Source organism: Lampetra planeri, chromosome 7 (genome assembly GCF_965212315.1).
Source record: "Lampetra planeri chromosome 7, kcLamPlan1.2.h2, whole genome shotgun sequence".
NCBI lineage: Eukaryota > Metazoa > Chordata > Hyperoartia > Petromyzontiformes > Petromyzontidae > Lampetra > Lampetra planeri.
The window spans coordinates 14,187,723-14,206,787 of NC_136113.1; the positions used below are offsets into that span (position 1 = coordinate 14,187,723).

General features: G+C 42.5%; 1 protein-coding gene and 1 long non-coding RNA gene across 5 annotated transcripts in view; one reads left to right on the forward strand and one right to left on the reverse strand.

Annotated features, from left to right (window-relative positions):
- Positions 1-19,065, forward strand: part of LOC144720039 (inositol-tetrakisphosphate 1-kinase-like) — an 83,995-nt gene that overhangs the window by 28,796 nt on the left and 36,134 nt on the right. For all 4 annotated transcript variants that reach the window (XM_078596469.1, XM_078596471.1, XM_078596468.1 and 1 more), the window contains exon 3: positions 4,094-4,118. In XM_078596469.1, the coding sequence (XP_078452595.1) occupies positions 4,094-4,118 (25 nt within the window). The remainder of the gene's footprint in view (positions 1-4,093; positions 4,119-19,065) is intronic.
- On the reverse strand, positions 6,037-13,904 carry LOC144720042 (uncharacterized). Its single transcript, XR_013585691.1, has 3 exons — positions 11,338-13,904; positions 7,906-7,985; positions 6,037-7,700 (listed from the first exon to the last, which is right to left on the reverse strand). It is a non-coding gene; the product is annotated as an uncharacterized LOC144720042 (long non-coding RNA).

Below are 19,065 nucleotides of genomic sequence, written 5' to 3' on the forward strand. Positions count from 1 at the left end.
TTAGCGATTTGTCGTATTATCTAGCTGTATAGCAAATAAAAAAATCCAATTACTTTACTATGCGAGTTAAAAAATTGTGTTTTAATATTTGTGTTTTTATATTTAGGGCCCCTTTATAACATATTCTACAGGCACCAGCTGAATCGTTGACCATTCTTACACGTCTGATTTCCTTTGGTTTCTTTAAAAGTACACTGACTGAGCAGCTTGAGTAATTCATCTTTTAGGATCTCAGACTTTGCTACCTGGGTGCTGATCAGACGTTATTCTCAATCCACACTTTATATAGCTGTTCCTATCTCGAGGGAGTAAAGGTCTTGTCCTGTGACACAGTACCCCCAACTAACTCCCCAATGCAAACAGAGGGGCCTCCTTTTATCAGTGAGAATATCTACCCCACGCTCTTCCCTGCCAGCCAGGTGGAGCAGAAGTCTAACCACAGTACTTGCGCCGTGAGTGGCGAGTTGTTAACTACCCCACCTGGTATACAGGAGATCGTGGGTTCGATCCCGACCCTGACACCTGCTGTATATTTGGAATTTGCACGTTCTCCCCCGTGGTCTCGTGGATTCATGTCCGGGCTCTCCGTTTTTTCTCTCTTCATTTAGAATCAACATACATTTAGAGTGAGTGGCTGCTATATATTTTGCACGTGATAAGCCACTTCGTTGGGCAATCATTTGTGGCCAGGTTGCTTCTGAAAAAGATCTACATCGCTCAGTGAGCCTTTCCTGGTAAAATGATAAATAGATTTTAGTGTTTTCCCAAACCCTTGTTGCCATTGCAGTAGAATTACCCACGCTTTATTCCCCGACGTGTCAATAGGCTTTTTTTCACATTCCAACATCAAGCAACACACTCATTTAAAATCCGAGAATTCGGAAGCTGTCGTATGTATATGGTAAAGTTGCATCACCTTGTGGAGCTTGAGTATAGCAACGCCGGCCTCCGATGAGGATCTTATGCTGACTGTGTGTGGAGATTGCTTTGGCGTCTTTTGATACCCCATCCTCATGAGTGGTTGCGCCATTTAAGCATCCGTCCGCTGTGAGCAAGTCTTACCAAGTGTAAAGTGGGCGTGCCTCATGCATTCTGCTTGTAAACAATCTGCGTGCCACTTAATCGATCTGTCCACGTATTAAGGCGTCGTGATTAAAAAAGAATGTCCGTGTTTCGTTGGAAAACAATGCAGGAGTAAGGATGAGAGGCGGTGGTTAACCCACTGCTATGAACTGGGCAAGTTGAGTTCAGTTCCTGGGGCTTAATAATGTTGGTAGCAAGTAATATATATCTGAACCGGTCCTAGATCACCCCCCTCCTCCCATCTTTGGTAATCCACACTAACCAAAATATGGACAAACAATCCCAATGAATGACACGGGGCAGGCCATTTGTCATCATGGGATTGACAAAGATGGATCATTGCATCGCTGTATCTTGAAAGATGGCGACACTCTTGTGGAGGCTTTAATCAAGAATTCCATTGATAATTTCGGATAAAATTGAAATACATTTGAATGGTGTTTTGTTTGCATTATACAATTCTTAGAATGGATCCTGATGATGATGCATATAGATAGTACACCTTTCCCAAAAACATCTGCTAGTCACGACTAAAATATTAAAACTGAAGTATGCAAATGCACGTAATACAGAAATTATATGTAAAAAATTTGAAGTGAATGAAAAAATAAAATAATCTTGGATTTACAGTATTGCAATTTGTTGGCTGCGTTTTAGAAAGTATCATCTGATTAATACAATTGATTTGTGTGCTGTAATAGGGTACAGCCATGCTGTCATATACGCCCACAAGATACTATTGATTTGCCAATCACGTGGACATGGCTGCATGCAATTTATCGCACAGCCAAAGTGGGTACATTTTGATCGCACTGGTCTCGCGGGATCCGTTCGATTCACCTTACGTAGGGTGCACAAAACGGGTCACTCACCGATTTACAGAATACTGCATTGTTTAAAGGTCCAGGCATAGTGACATTTTCCGGTGACATTCTGCCAGTGTGTAATGATTAACACCTCCCCAGCACCCTTCACAATATATTTTTTTATAAATTGTCACGATTTGCAAGTCGCAATGTGATATCAACATCAGATTCTTTGTTTGGTCTGGCTTTTACAGTCACGTGGGGGTTGTTCCTCTTTTTTCCCCGTCTCATTTTTACAGTTTTCTTCGCTCCATTTAACTGAGTTTTGGTGTGAGAAAGCTTTACTGACGGCCGATTACCTGTGGTGCTAGCACACATCTTAGCAGTATCCAACAATAAAACACACTTCGGGCTCTCCTTTACTGCCGTGACAGCAATGACTAAACTTGCTCAATTTAGAAAGAGCGTTTGCTGGATTAAACATTATTTCCTTCTAATATCCCATTCGTGTAGCTAAGCTGCTTGCAGTGCTGGATAAATATAGTTTGGCAGGCATTTTCCAAGTGATAAGCCTCGTGTAGCCATGGGCCACATGAAATTAATTTGCAAGTCAGATGTGGCCCATTGACTATTGTTCTCCCACACTTAGCCGAACACAACAGCACATGTTAATATTTCCATAAACTCTTTCTGAGTGGAGATCTATGTTTGTGCTTGTTCTGCACGGGTTTCATCTGGGTGCTCTGGTTTCCTCCCATACCTAAAGAAAGCATACACTGTATACAACTGGTATTGGTCAAAAACCATCTCGGTGCTGAAAAATGATCCCGCAAACCACTCAATTGGTATTAGGCAGCAGGACCATTGCTCAATACTATGAAAACTTGGCAGGACCCCCTTGAAGAAGAGTCTTGAGACTCAGTGATGTTTTCCTGGGTACACAAGCAAAATCATAATACTGTTTACATAATTTATTTTAAAGCGTACAATTCGACAGATGGATCATCAACATGAGAATCAATTTAAATTGATGCTTCATTACAGCACCTAATGCTCTTGCCATAGATGACCAGTTTGCATTTGAAATATATTTAAATGATCACAGAATTACAGCTTTACATGTAAGTTGCCTTTAGGGTGTCGTTAGTTATACTGTGTGCGCACAAAACACGAATATAAAGTGTCTCCATTGGATATGTGTTTGGGATGAGTTGACCCTTTGCTAGGATTTTCTTCTTGTTAAAAGGTGGCAGTGTTCTTTTGACGGAGGTACAGTTTTGTGCTGAATTCAACATTTCATTGGTCAAATTAAGGTCTGTCTATCTACATTGTTAAAAAATATAATTATTTGTCCATCTGTGATTCACACTTTGAGTCGCAGCACTTGAGTAACTTTTGTCAAACAGAGTAAGTATTATACCAGGAGGAACCAGGTTATGGCCATGAGCTATGTATGGGATTGGTTTTATTACCTCGGTCAAAAAAATCTATTGCTGAAACCCTTCACCACACTGTTGGGTTTTAGACATGTTTAGAGTTGCTTCCCTTTTGCAGTTTTAGTGAGGATTGCACTTAAGAAAAAGTATCGTGCCATCTATAGGTTGGGCTGCCACCAGCTTGTTTTTATTTCATTTACACGCCGGACAAATTTCTTCTTCATATGGCTGATGTTGATGTAGGGAAACAACTATAAATATACATTGATGTTGTTGAGCTGGATAATTGCGTGTGCGTGTGTGAATGATGTTAAATTGCTCCTAACAATGTGTTTGTGTGAGTTCCATTGCATATGAAATTGCATGGTAATGTCATTCAATTACATGATATTCTTAAATGCTTCTTCCGAGTCCACTCAAAAATACTCTGTGGGTCGATTATGTCTAAAAATTTACCGTGGTTTAAAACACACTCTTTAGAGGGTGGGATAGAATATCTTGGAGATGGGCGTGATTAAAAATCCTGAAAACTACGCTGTCTTGTGTTGTTAATATTGTCACCGGAACTAATCAATAAAGTAATTCACAAATGCACTGCAATACCTTAGCTATGAATTGTCAAGTGAAGAATGCATGTAGCACAAACATTTGCCCACATTTGGTCAAAAGCCAACACTTTTGCTGAGTTAACAATTAAAATAACTTGGTGCAGTGTTTGTGCAAGAAATGGATACTTGTTTACATGTTTTTTTTGTATTGTTTTTTCAGATCTCATGGAATACAGCTTGTGAAGGTATGTAAAATAGTCAACACGCTTCCTTTTCACCTCACAAAATTGATTTACTTCATCCCTTTGTTTTCATTTTGTAATCTGTTGTTTGTTAAGTTATATAGGACATCAATTTTACACTATTTGCTGCCAAACATTCCTGGACAACTCCACATTGTCGCTATTTTTCAAACGCGAAATGTTTATTCCTCTTGTGACATTTTAAAGAGGTCTTTGTGTATACAACAGATTTTTTGTATTTCTATAAGCTGGGAATTAATTCATAACAGACTTAAAATTGAGAGGATGTTTAGCATGACCGAATCAATCATCTTTCATATTGTCCTGCATAGGAGCCTGCAGTAGCCACAATTATTCCTGTGATTGAGTTCCCCTTAAGGCTATGTGCAGAGGTGGGACAAAGTCATTGTTATGCAAGTCCAAGTCGAGTCGCAAGTCATCAAATTCATGACTCGAGTCTGACTCGAGTCCAAGTCACATGACTCGAGTCCACATCTCATAGGTGGGACAAAGTCATTGTTATGCAAGTCCAAGTCGAGTCGCAAGTCATCAAATTCATGACTCGAGTCTGACTCGAGTCCAAGTCACATGACTCGAGTCCACACCTCTGGCTATGTGTAAACAAAACCTATTATTTGTAGTGGCATGGTTGCCTAGTAAAGAGGAGCCCAGGTGTTACATCACTTTGCTTTAAGCAAGACTGCGTTCTGTGGGCGTAAAAGTTATTTGGGCCGACTGACCACTTTAAAAATGAGACAAACTATAAACCGGCCTCATATTTGCCAATGGCACAGTCATTATAACAAACAATGGGAATGCACTACAGGCGGTAGTGGAGCACTGCGGGGCGAGGGAGGGTTGGGGGATCGTAAAAATGCAAGTGTATATTGTGAAACTTCCTTCCTGTGGGCATCGATGAGGAGGTGCCGTAACCCTGGCTTGTACAGCAAATGTGGGTGGACTCCCATCTCTTTCGTTTATGTGGGATAAAATGTTGACCCCCCCCCTCCTCCTCCCCATGCGTGGGTTTTCTCGAGGCGCTCCGGTTTCCTGCCGCATATAAACACTGATTTATTGGCCGATAAAACTCTACTATTAGAGGACTGCAGAGCTTGGGTAGGGAGCGGGGTGGAATTTGGCACATACTTACCGCCTGGCGGCCTTTCTCATTTGTCTGTGATTCCTTGCACTTCTCTCAGTCATTCTCTCTTTTCGAGAGCGAGCGAATACTGTGCGATGTTCTACAATTTGAAGTTACTTATCAAGAACTTAATCAAATAAAGCTACGAAGTGGGGGCTGAAGATAAATGTGATCAAAAGAAAAGTCACAGACAATATGTTTGCAAACAATTTGACGATATCTGCCAGAGGCACACAATTAGAAAACACATCAGAGTATTATACCGAGGACAGTTATTTAAGGTGGGCTGGGATCAAAATGATTCAATGATGAGGTAGGCGAGGGCAGATTGGAGGCATTTTGATAAACTCAACTTGCTCATAGAAGGCAACGTTCCATTGTACTGACATCAGACAGTTTGTTAATCAGTACATATTAGCTGCTACGACCGTTGCACCTTCGATTAGCGTGGTTGGCTACCTACGGTGAAAAAGAAGTTCAAAACACAGATCAAAAACAAGGATAATGGCAATGGAATAAAAGCTGTAAAGTGTGCAAATGATTATGAAAAGGGGGATTCTTGTTATTATACTGAGAAACAAAAAGGCGAACATGTGGATTAGAGAACATTCGCACCACAATGGTTTCCTGTGATAGCAAAGCACGCAAAACGTTAGTGTAGCTCGTGAACTTTATATGGTTGGCACTTCTGCAGCAATGTACAATTCATTGGTGTTATGGGCTGCATTTCGATCTTGACTTGTTTTGAGATTCATAGGGAGGGAGGTGGTGCCAGTCAGACCCAATTTGTCAGTTTTTTTTTAGTTTTTATTTAATTTATTTGGTATAGCCCTGTGAGTCATTCGGCTCTTGAATCGGGTGCAACCGAAACAAACAAAAACATGAACAAGAAACATCTTAAAGTGACTACGCGCAAACAGAAAAATGCAGGAAAAAACAGCAAAGTCTTCCAGAAAAATCACCGCATATCAATGCTGTGTGCAAAATACCCAGTGGGATACAAGTCAAACAATAACAACCATAAGACAATTTAGATTAAAGTTATCAGTCTAACTCTGTACTACAACAAATAAATATGGCTAAACCAAAGCGTTTTCGAAATCACCAAAATAAAGCTATAAAAACAATGTAACAGTGATCATAGGAACTGTGATTCAAATTTAACAATAAACGAAATACATAACATGTACGACCAAACTTTGCAGCCATAGCTGGTTCCCAATACTACGCGTGTGTTTCTGCCTATGCACCACAACTGATGTGTGCAATGTTAATTATGCAATTTATTAACGAGGCTAAGTTGTTTGGCCATTCTGGAGAGGCGACTGTTTTTTTCAGCGCATTTTTAAAAATGTCAGACTGCCCCCCCCTTTGTAACCCCATGCGTTTGCCCAATTTATTGTCACGGCCAACGTTGTTCTCAATTTCGATTCACATCACTTTGATCTGTTTATTGATAGTCGTGTATAGATAATGCATATTCCGAGCACACAAAGACCAGGGTTTTGAGGACCACTTTCATCCTCCTGCTGAAAGGCAAGTGACATTAACGTTCGAGCCCACTCTTTGGACCCCAGTTGTCAGACCACTTTGCGTTTTTTTTTTTACAAAAAGACTTATGTGACCCAGACATGTTTAAAGTCCAGTTGAGTTGAAAGTTCCTCCTTGTGCATTGTACCCACTATCAATGTGTGCTGCTTGGATGGGTGGTTTTGCACTGTGGAATTTCCGATAAATCAAACTCTCCTCCTCCATTCCTCACTGGGCACCAACTGAACACGGTGGTGAGATGTTAATTACTTTGCCTGGTATGCAGGAGGTTGTGGGTTTGATCCCGGCCCTGATGCCTGCATATTTGGAGTTTGCATGTCCTCCCTGTGGTCGTGTGGATTTTTCTCCGGGTCCACCGTTATGGCTGCAATAAATTGCCACATGATAAGCCACTTCGTTGAGCTATCATTAGGCCAGGTCGCTTACGAAAAATAGCTATATAGCTCAGTGGGCCTTACCTGGTAAAATATAATAGTTTACTTTCAATAGTTAAACTTCAGTATTATTCCTGATGATGTGTCAGTATTATTAATACATTGCAAGAAACAGCTTTGAAAATATTCTTGGTTCTTTCGGTAAAGTAACTTTACCGAAAGAACCAAGAATATGAACCCTGCAGTCACCAAAGCTTTAAATCAAAAGCTTTGAAAATGTTTGTATAAACAATAATGTTCAGGCCTCCATCATTCCACTGCTGAATGTAGGCCTCCTCATGGCATGTTATTTCACCGTACTTTACCACACCTGTCTTTGCATGCTCGCTGAAGGAGTGGAGGCTTGGGACCAGTTTATTTAGCACCCAGCACTTTTGGTAGCTGTGGCCAGGAATTGAAATTAGGTCGTTAGGCTCTTGCACAGTGTGGAAACCACTCTTGTCACCGCTCCACCCCGATCTGTTATAACATGGGATTAGAGAAGCCTTATTTCTCATTTCATGTCCGTGCTGTTTCCAGTGTTATTATCATGTGCGTCGCATTGTCTCATTTTAGTGTACTTACAGTGGTGATGGTATTTGTTATGAAACTGGGTGAACATTTGCATACGGTTAATTAATGTTGAAGCAAAAAATAACCTCGACACCGTTCGGTATTTACTCACCAAATCTTCTCTTGTCCCTTCCACTCAGTTTCCTTCCTTTCTTGAATGTTCATCCTCTCTTCGCTGAATTAGGCATGTGGCTGCAGGATTGATAATTGACCAAATAGTGAATGTTGTCCCCAATCAGTGGTGTTCTCAAAGCTAATTTGTACTCTCTGCAGGATATTCCTTGTAGACTCCAGACCGTCTTGTCTAAGCCTGCCTCTTTCTTTTTATAGCTGTTCGAGCATGAAGCAAATGTAAATCGCATACATGACGCATAATAGTTATATTGTAAAACATGTTTATTCCAAATAAAATTCCCAATACAGTATTACTTTTAATACTTATGCTGCCCGTTTTGTCAATCCACTGCTGTATTAGGGCCTCGCCCCCCGCCGACCCACATCTTGTGGGTCGTGAGAGATATTTGACCATACTTCACCGCGCTTGTCAGTGCAGGTTCGTGAAGGTGCGTGGAGTACAGATCAATAGTAGCATTTGCCACACTCGCTTCGACTGCCCACAACGTATTTGTGTGCACGCTGGTCAACCCATCCAAGCACTTTTGAGGCTCAAGCCAACTTAACTTCCGAGATCTGACGATCGGGCACATTTGGGATGGTTTTGTCAAAGGATAATTTAAAATGGATATATTTTTTGCTCTTAAAGTTATATTTCAAGAAAGTCACACATTCAAGATGCAAAAAAATAATGAAGAAACATTGTTTTCCATAACATTATTATGACCGTGAGTCTGCTTCTTACATTTTTCACAATGAAGATAACAAGCTTGATTTGAAGCTTTCGTGACTGCAGGAATCCATACTTTTTGGTTCTTTCAAGCGACCGTCTTCACCTGAAGACGGTCGCTTGTGTTGCGATCGAAACGTCGTGATCTATTATTATTTTTTCAACCTACGTCACTTTACCGAAAGAACCAAAGAGTAATAAAGATAACAGTCTGGCACTTGAAAAACTGTGTGTCAATTAGACGGAGGCATAGTTTCCTGTGCTCCACTCGCTCCAGCCAACTGACTCCTCCTTGTTGAAAAGTCACAAGGTGTAATTATTGACATATCCTCCTGGAGGTTATCAATCTACTCTGCTATGCAGTTCTGCATTGGTGGATTAATGAATGACTTTGAGAAGCAGCAACCTGTACAAACAGGTATGAGCTGGTACTGCATGTTTGGGTCTGTTCGTGTCTGGTGTTTGCATGTATGAAATGTTTTTGCACTTTGAATCACTGAGGTCATTGCTCCGGGTTACTGGAGTGCATTGTAAGTCATTGACAAGTCGCAGAAAACCCAGCGCTTTAATAATGATAATCATTAGTAGCCATGGTCTATCCACTACTGGATGAAGACCTCCCTGCAATGTCAGCATCTCTCACAATCCCGCAGCACCTATTAATTGAATCGCACCTCCGATTAGCACGGTTTGACATTTCCTTACGAGTCTTGTTTATAACCTGTCATCCCTCTCAGCGAGTGATAAGTCACCTTACTTCTTAAACAGCGACTGAGGTTTGTGATACGTTATTGATTTGTTTTGGGTAAAGCCAACTTATATTTGGTCACGTGGCCTAAATCCAAAACATTAATTGTGTATCATAATACTGTCTGCGAATGATCTACATGCTCAGTTAACTAAGATGTTTAATTTTCATGAGTTTTCTTATTCGTGTATTCCCTGTGTCTTAATTCCGGAGATGCCTCTCTTCGTGCTTCTTTGCGGAGTTTTCAGCCTTTGTTCCATTTTACTTATAATTCCCTGTTTATGATGCATTTGCCATAGTCGGTAATATACACATTAACACTATTTAATCATGTTGCTATGTTGGATTTTCATATTCAAATTCAAGTTTCTCAAGGCTCTCCATCCTGTTATGGCTCCGCACCTCCGATTAGCACGGTTGGCTACGTACGTCGTAATTGGGTTTCCGGCCTGCTTTTATTTATTCTGGCTAGCTATGCAAACACCGGTATTTTTGTGTGTGTCATGTGTGGCATGCAAATTCAAAAAATGCAATACAGGTTTTCCTCGCTCTGTGCGGGTTTTGTTTGTGTGATTTTTGCTTATATGTGCCTAACCAGTTTCTACCGAAAATGAGCTTCATGCGGTTTTAATTCACTCCAATGCGGCAAATCGGACGAACGTTGGACCGTTGTTCGTGTACTTTGTGCGCTACTCAGGCAGGCAGCCGACTCTTGCGGTATTGCTTTGTGCCCCCCTTTTTTTGGAACGCATCCACTGCCGCGTAAAGCGAGGGAACCCTGTGTATTGATGTGAAACGAAGTATCTTTTATCTTTAGAAGTGTTGTGCTTTATATCGTATTAAAGAGGACTCTTCGGTATGCATTCACGACGGTCGCTGAGCTAGTGAATGTAAACACACGTCTCTTACAAACCGAGTGTGCCTCGTAGATATTTCAGTGTAAACCACTTTTTTGTTATTTATCCGCAAGGTTGGATCCTTTACTTAATGGCGATGGCTGAGATGCTTTACACCGAGGTTTCGGGCTAACTCCTGCTGCCTGACGTTCAAAGAGGGTTTTATTTTTTTAGTGTGATGTTGAACAGGCGGCTACACTGGCAGTGCTAATGGCCTTGTGCTCTTCGCAGTGTTTGAAAGAGACTTGGAGATATGGGGCGGTTGTGTCGCAAATCCTTAAACCCCGGGTCCCGCGTATAATGCGGCGTTCAGCAATTCCTCCTTGTGTTGTATACCTTGCTGACAACACTTCCAGACATTTCTTATTAAACTTCCATTAAGGGCTCCGTATATTCTAGAGTTATCATTGCCTGGAAAATTGGCAAGTAAATCAGGGCTTGTAAACACGGATCGCAATGCGCAATTATCCATTCTGACTGGAATAGCAGCCCATTAAGCCGTCGCGTTCTTTTTTTAAGCATTGTCTCAAAATAGCTTTTAATAAGAAAGAGCCGTCAGGTTTTAATTTTTCTAGAGCAAAAAATATTCGGCGAATGTCTGGTGAGCATTTAATCCTTGAGTGTGTGTTCATGGCGTTCCTTATGTGCAAAGGTGTAGTAATCACTCTCTGCGGAGCAAAGTAATGTGGCTGCGAGTCGACGAATCTCTCGAAGGAAGAGTCCGCAGAGACTCGAGCACATTACAAGACGTTGAGTCGGCAGCGCGACTCCTCCCGATGTTTTGCTCGTGGGAATACCAGACTGCTTTTGTTTCAGCTTGCTGAAAGCGGTTCTCTTCGCTGCTCATCAACCTGCTTCCCCCCCCCCCCGCTGCAGCAGTTGCAACATTTTCAAACGAGGACTGCAAAAATGTGTCTTGCCAAGTATCTTAATTAAACTTGCAACGAGAAGCACGGACCGGTTGCGAGCACCCTGTTTTTGTTTGATCCGGCCATAGCACACGTGCCCTAACCCACGTGACCTTGCATCGTTAATGCAAGTGATGCAAAGTCTTACCTGTTTGACCCTTTCCTCTCTCCTCCACGCCTGTTACATGACCCTCTTCTCTCTTCCTCTCCTCTCTCCTGGAATCGTAATGGATTTTTTTTGTTCGTGTTGCCCGGACAAATGCCCGTTTTAACATGCTCGGGGTGTGCTCAACTCTCCGTAAGTCTGCATTTATCCTTGAGAAGTGAGGGGGAATAGAGCAAGGGTTACGCGGGGAGGGGAGAGGTTTTCGAGAGCGAGGGTACCCAAAACATCCATAGTGTCGGGTTTATGCATTTGGCTTGAAGAATACATTCACCGCGTTGTTTGGCCCACTCGCAACATGTGGTCGACAATGTGGTGGTGTTTCGATTTAAAGCTTTCGTGACTGCAGGGATTCATATCCTTGGTTCTTTCGGTAAAGTCACGTAGAAGGGAAATAATAAAATAATAAAAATAAAACATAATGAAATTCTCACGATGTTTCGGCCACAACGCAAGCAGCTGTCATCAGGTGAAGAAACAGAGCTGTCAGAAAGACAGCATCTTTGAGAATGTTATTTTATTATGTTTTATTTTTGCTATTTTATTATTTCCCTTCTACGTGACTTTACCGAAAAAACCAAGAAAATGTGGTGGTAGTAGTGGTGGTGGTAGTGGTGGTGGTGGCTTGGGACCTGCATGCGTTAACAGACCGGACAAACGAGAGCATGTTTTTCATATGAAAATAAACTAATAAGGAAGCTTCGAGGTTAAAAACAGCAACAGTTTGGCGAACCATGTGTTAGCTTTCCATAGAGCTTATGTTTTCAGTTGTTTGTATTGTCCCTGAAGAGCATTTTGATTGCACTCTTGTGCACTGCTCACTCCGGTCCAACCAAACAAAGGTCTCTTTTCTGCACACGTTCAACTTTTCTGATAATTCATCTTTGACATCGCCACATGCGCATCCAGGCGTGCACACACGCATGCATGCACACACACGCATGCGCGGGCGCACACACGGTCGGAACAAAACAAAGCTCTTCTACAGCCTTAGCACCAGTCACCCACAACTGCAGCACATCTTGCAGTCAGGTCACACTTGGTTTCCCTGCTAAAATGTATGGACGGAGTGAAAAAGGGCAGGGTTTGGCATCGAGAGAAACATTTTTAAATACGGTTGTGGTCGCTCGAAATCCACGAACTTTTCAACTGCGTCGCAGCCCATCACTCACATTGGCAATACTCGTGAGAATGCCACAGTTCTAAACCTCGCCTTCTTGTACGGCTTATGAATCGTGGTGTGATTTAATTCGCTGGAGAAATGAAAATATTGTTTTTCGGAGAGCTGGCGCTTTCACTGATTTTTTTTCTTGGTCCTAAAAGTGAGGAATTAAACAAACATTGCGATATGAATGGTCAGTAAGCCCCCCCCCCCCAACAGATAGACGATGTCTTCGTGTCCTTTCAGGTTTCAGATTTCAGCGCTTCTAAACCTTACACCTCCATTACAGCTCTGTTGGTAAACATAATATAAGCAAGCCTTTCAAACAACGGGGAGACGAGACAATGGTTTGGGTCAGGGAGTGTTAGCAGTTTACATCGGGGGATCATTGTTGTGTTCCCGGGGCAAACAAAAACAGGTGCTTTGCATTTCAGAGAACTGAAATTGATCAAAAGACAACCAAATAGTGCCTAAATAAAAACTAAAACTTTTCGCAATGCATACTTATGAAAAACTGACATTTGAATGGTAAGCATGGATTGAAAATAAAAATGGAACAACAGCAGAAGGTGCACAAAATAAGCGTGAGTAGATGCATGCCTGGAATTAAACTGAGAAACGGAAAGACAAAACGTGGATTGGAGAATAAATTGGAGACCGTGACATATTTGCTGTCAGGAAAATAATGTGGGCTTGGGCGCAACACATTGCTCGAAGGGAAAACGGCCGATGGATAAGGATGGGGGTGATAGAATGGCAGTCAAAGTTGGGAACTTTCCCAAGAGGAAGACCTCCTCAAACCTGGAGCAATTGGGAACAACTCGTGTGCAGCCGTATGAGATGGATTATAATGTGTGATCAATTCGAGATGGATACGTTGATGGGACGTCATCTTCCATCAGTGGATAGAATGTGGCTGATGATGAGTAACAAAAAATACTGATGTGCAGTAACGTGCAAGTGTCACCCCAGGGCTTGCATTCCACTGGCAGTGTCATGAATGCAGAGAAAAGCAATGCGATACAGGGTCAGGAACTTGCGTGGGCCCTACAATGCATGTAGGTAGATACCATAGTCCATGGTTCTTTCGGTAAAGTCGCGTAGATAGAAAAAGAAAGTGATTAAAAATATCACGACGTTTCGATCGCAACACAAGCGGTCGTCATCAGGAACCGGGAGGTTAGCCTCTGAAGGCGGCAAGCTGTTTGTAAAGGTTTAGAGTTGGGGGTGGGCGGCAGCTAATGTTCATGTAGGAGAAAGCCCCTACACCGGCAGTAGGTCGACACCAATAAAAGCATTGCACCTCGCTCCACACACCCACAATGCTGACTTGATTTGTGCTTTCTTTTCAACCTCCACCGTCAGCAGTGTGTGGGTGTGTGGAGTGAGGTGCAATGCTTGATTGGTGGAGACCTACTGCCGGTGTCGGGGCTTTCTCCTATTTTAACATCAGCTGCCCTGCCCATCTCTAAACCTTTATTAACCGCTTGCCTTCAGAGGCGAACCTCCTTGTTCCTGATGACGACCGCGTGTGTTGCGATCGAAACGTCGTGATGTTTTTAATCACTTTATTTTTTAGAATTTTTTCTATCTACGTGACTTTACCGAAAGAACCACAGGAATATGAATTCCTGCAGTCACGAAAGTTTTAAGTCCAAATTTAGGTAGATACTGCACGATGTAACGTTGGTAAATACATTTACATTTGTACCATTACACGTGGCTTGGTGGGACAGTACCCCAGTGTATATACCCATTGGGACCACTCGTAGAGTTTCAACTCACCAGTCTTTGTTCACTAGGGGTGGCACGAGAGGGGTGGGTGTAACAATATATCAATTCTTTTATTGACATAGATTATTTAGAGCATGTTGACAACTTCCATTGCATCGGTTGTGCAGTAATCATTGTTTTTCAATTTATGGAAATGGTATTTATGCGAATGATATGAACAAAGTTGCACATGAGACCGAAAAAAGTTTGAGAACACAAACGGAACGGTAATTATATAAAAAAAAATAGATTCCGATTCTTGAATGGAATCGCAACTCTTGAGTTACAAGATTTATTGAGTGGCCAGTGGTAAATAATTACACCCCAGGCTCTTGTTAACTGGGGACTTTGTGCTCTAATCACGGTTCAGTTGTTGCACGTTGAACTTGTTCTCCGCTCTATTGCAAGCAATGTTATATTATCCTAAAGACCTAAACTAAAAAAACTGACACAAACACACAAAAACTCACTTCACCCGCTGCCATCCAAGCTGTTGACTAACCCTGCCCTTGTTAGAGCCCAGACTGAAAAAAACATTTTTTTCTCTTCTGTGCACAACTTGACTCCTGTCAAATGAACATGCCCCGTTTCTTTACAGCGTCTTGAAATCCGATCGCATTTTAAACGCCATGAAAATCGACCTTACGTCGTGTTGTATGGTAATGCGCACACGTGACGGGCATCGGGGAAAAATGTCGCTTGTCACTCACTGTCAACTTTCTGTACGGACGTTGAGCCTCTTTCATCACACCGTACGTAGCCAACCGTGCTCATCGGAGGTCCTCCATGGATATGTAGAGCATGCGCTCACAAAGGGTTGTCAAATCTACCGGCGTTTAAAAATGAAAATAAATTCGCGCAACATCAACACGCCGACGTACGTAGTTCGTTGTCCTGCTCCCCCTGCACCTTGCGATTAGCACGGTTGGTTACGTACGTGCGAAATAAGATCAACATCTACACATACGTGGATGTACGTACAAAAGGTCGGATGCTTTAAGCGTGCATTTATAAACAAGAAACAAAACAAAGATACCCGTATGGCTTCCGCCTCTACGGACTTTTGGGGCAAGTGCTGTTCACGAGCACCTATTAAGGCCAGCACGGTACACGAGAGGGGTGGGTGGCCAGCACCACGCCCGGCCGCCTTTGTCTCCCTTAGTGACGATGTTTACACCCTGCACCATGTACTCATTTGAGGCCGAGTCAACCTAGAGAAGGCCCGGGACCGGTTCAGATAATTGTCACTGGTGTTGGCCGTGAGTGGAAATCGAACTCTGGCCACCAGGTTTGTAGCACAGTTCTAGATTTGAAGCTTTCGTGACTGCAAGGATTCATATTCTTAGGATTTTTCGGTAAAGTCACGTAGGTAAAACATTAAAATTAATAAAAGTAAAATAAAATAAAAATCACGACGTTTCGAGGCAACACAAGCTTCCGTCTTCAGGTGGAACCGTCACAGCCACGACAGCTGTATCAAGTAAATGAGAGATTGCAGGAGCTACCACTCCGTTTATATAATGGTTTTGTAGCACAGTGCGCTAACTGCTCCTCCACCGCTCCTCTCTCTGTGTGTGTGTACACCCGTACACATACATTATAACACGCCCAACAACAATTACACACGAAAATAACATTTTAAATATAAAGCTTTGTATAAAATATATTTCCCGTGCGAATTTTACTCAAACAAATTTCACAGATCTGGGAATGGAATTGGTCAGCTTTGGTATGATTCAGAGCAACTGCTTTCGGGAGTTTGGGAGTTTTCCTGAAATCCGTTCAGGAGACGCTTCACGTGATATTACACCAAGCCTACAGCCCGTCCAAGGACGGGTGGATATTGCAGTTCATCTGAAATTTTCAATCGAAAATAATGACCTGCTCATGATTAAAATTTGTCTTAGAACTTTCGTGACTCCAGGAATTAATATTATTTGGTTCTTTCTGTAAGTCACGTAGATAGAAAAATAAAAATAAAGGTAATAAAAAAAAACTAATGTAGACTGTAGCCTGGTTATTAACCTCGATGAGCGTACTGGCAGTTTATTAAATTTAATTTTTTATTAAGTGACGTCATTAGCTCATGATTATTGATGAGGGGGGGAGCTCAATGTGGAGTGACGTCACTTGCTAATGATTATTAATGCGGGGGGGGAGGGGGGAGGTCCATGTGGAGGACCCCCACCTGTTCATGATTATTAATGAGGGGGGCTGGTCGACGTGGAGTGACGTCACGCGCATTACACAGACATTCTTGGCTCATTATATAAGCGACTTCCCAGGCTTCTCAGTAAGTTGCCCAAGCAACTCTTAAAACGTGAACAAGGACTCGCATTTAGTACCCAAGGCACACCTCGTGCCAAGCTGGCGGCAGCCTTTAGGCACGTAACGGTACATCGAGTCAGAAGTTTGAAAAGATTATTACGCTCTACCTGTCAAATCGCGTGTGTGCAAGAGTGGGGAGGAGGAAGTGCACAGGGGTTAGTGCGCTGCGCTACGAACCTGGCCACCCGAGTTCGATTTCTCGCTCACGGCCAACACCATCAGTGACGATTCTCTTAACTGGTCCTGGGCCTCCCCTAGGTCGACTCAGCCTCCAAACGAGTACCTGCTGCAATGTGTAAAAGTCCCCACAAGGGGGATAAAGGCGGCCCGGGCGTAGTTGTGGTCACACACATACCAGCGTGTGGTCTGTTAAAGCATTTTTCGTAATAGTGGGTTACATAAGGTGTCCGTGATATATTGAGGCTAACGGAGCAGACTAAACTGCGAATGAAGGGGAACATTTTTGTTAAAATATATAAATGAGAAATTATCTTCAAGGTTCCTTTTTCATGGTGGCTGCGGTGAGCCCTGCCTGCTCCATTGTCCTTCGTGATGTTTCTCGAATGTAGCAATCACCACAAATGCAACTCAATTTGTAGACTCCAGGCTACTGTAAGTCAGGAACGACATCCTTCACAGATGGAATCAGATCACGGATTGTATGCACTGTACTGAATCGGACTTGGATCTTATGTTTGTTTAGAATTTTGGAGATATTTTTGGTCACGCCTGCTATGTATGGTAACCGTTGCCGATCATTGCTACAACTCGGTGGGCTCTCATGAAATTGTCTTTTCCGAGACCAAGGTTCTCTGTAAACCTCCCGGCTACCATCAAAGGTTTGTACACGAAGCCATACAAATATACAAACACAGACATAATTTCAACCGTGATGATGGGTACAAACTTAGTAATCATTGGAAAGATCTTATCAACCACGCAAAAAAGACTTAATTACACTTTTTTGGACCATCTTATCTGACAGGCACTATTTTACTTTACTTTTCCGAGTGTTAACATCCCCAGTTATTTTTTGGCAGTGCTCTCTTCATTGTTCAGCCAGCATTGGTATAAACATGGGCATTTTCGTTCTTTTGTCTATCATGTGTATCAGACCTCCCCTCCCCCCTCTCTGTCCATTGTGTTGGCGTGTGCAGCAGCAACCGCGTCCAAGCCGTCGTCCATTGTTTTGGCCCCGCTCCCTCCCCCTCCCGATGCGTTGTACTTAGCACTCCGTGCTGTCTTTGAGCCCCGCCCCCCTCCCTCCCGATACGTTCCATTCATTGGCTACCACATTCTGATGAGCTCCCCCCCTCCTCCCCCCTTCAACTTGCTTATAAGGGATTACTTCTTGAATCATTGCCTCACTTGATGCAGCTAATTCGGCTGTGACGGTCCCACCTGATGACGGAGACTTGTGTTGCCTCCGAAACGTCGTGATTTTTGTTTTTATTTTATTTTCATTAATTTTGATGTTTTACCTACGTGACTTTACCGAAAAAACCTAAGAATATGATTCCTTGCAGTCACGAAAGCTTCAAATCTAGAATTGCCTACCTCTGACACGAACACACTGATGGTGATGAATGGGGAAACATCAAGGACAGTGACCAACACAGTTGCACCAACCAATGTTGGACTCCCGGTTTGAAGCACTGCCATAAAGTTGTTGTTGTTGTAAGTTCTTAATATATATAGAGACAAATGTCTGGGAATAAGAACGAGAGAGTGGAACTTCAGCGTACATGTCAAGTCTCGTGGATCACACTACAGACTTATTTTTTTTGACAATTTCGATTGTCTTATGGCCATGCTCTGGATCCTCACGTTTTTTTTTATTGTTGTTGTTGTTTACCTCTATAATACGCTGAATAATTCAATATTCTTTACGTACCAAACTGCCGCCCACTGGTACAATGTTTAGAATAACATTGGAAATGTGGGCAACTATACAGACTTGGGAAATAGTTTTTTTTTTACCAATGTACAAAACATTGTTTATTGGATTTCCCCCAAGGTTTTTTCAGTCGGGGCCTCGCTGATTTGCACCCTTTGTGATTAACATGCATGTGTTTAGTACTCTCTTCTCAAAGAATAAGTGGCTCTCCTGTCTATTATGTAGTGAGTGCACAGAGATCTGGTTTACAATTAGACCACCTAAGATTTGCATGTCAGCTGCCTGGTCAGATGATAAAAATGAGGGCACGGATGTGGGAGAGGACGGATGTTTCTCCTGCGTCCTTGGTGATGCGGTAACGTCACAGGTCTCCCACACGTAACCGTTCCCTTACCCAATGTCCCGGAGGTTGTGTGGTTGGGCTAGTATTTGACACAATTCCATGTTGACCGTTGCACATTGCACACAACCAACACCACTGTGTATTATCTCTAGATTTGAAGCTTTCGTGACTGCAAGGATTCATACTCTTTGGTTTTTTCGGTAAAGTCGG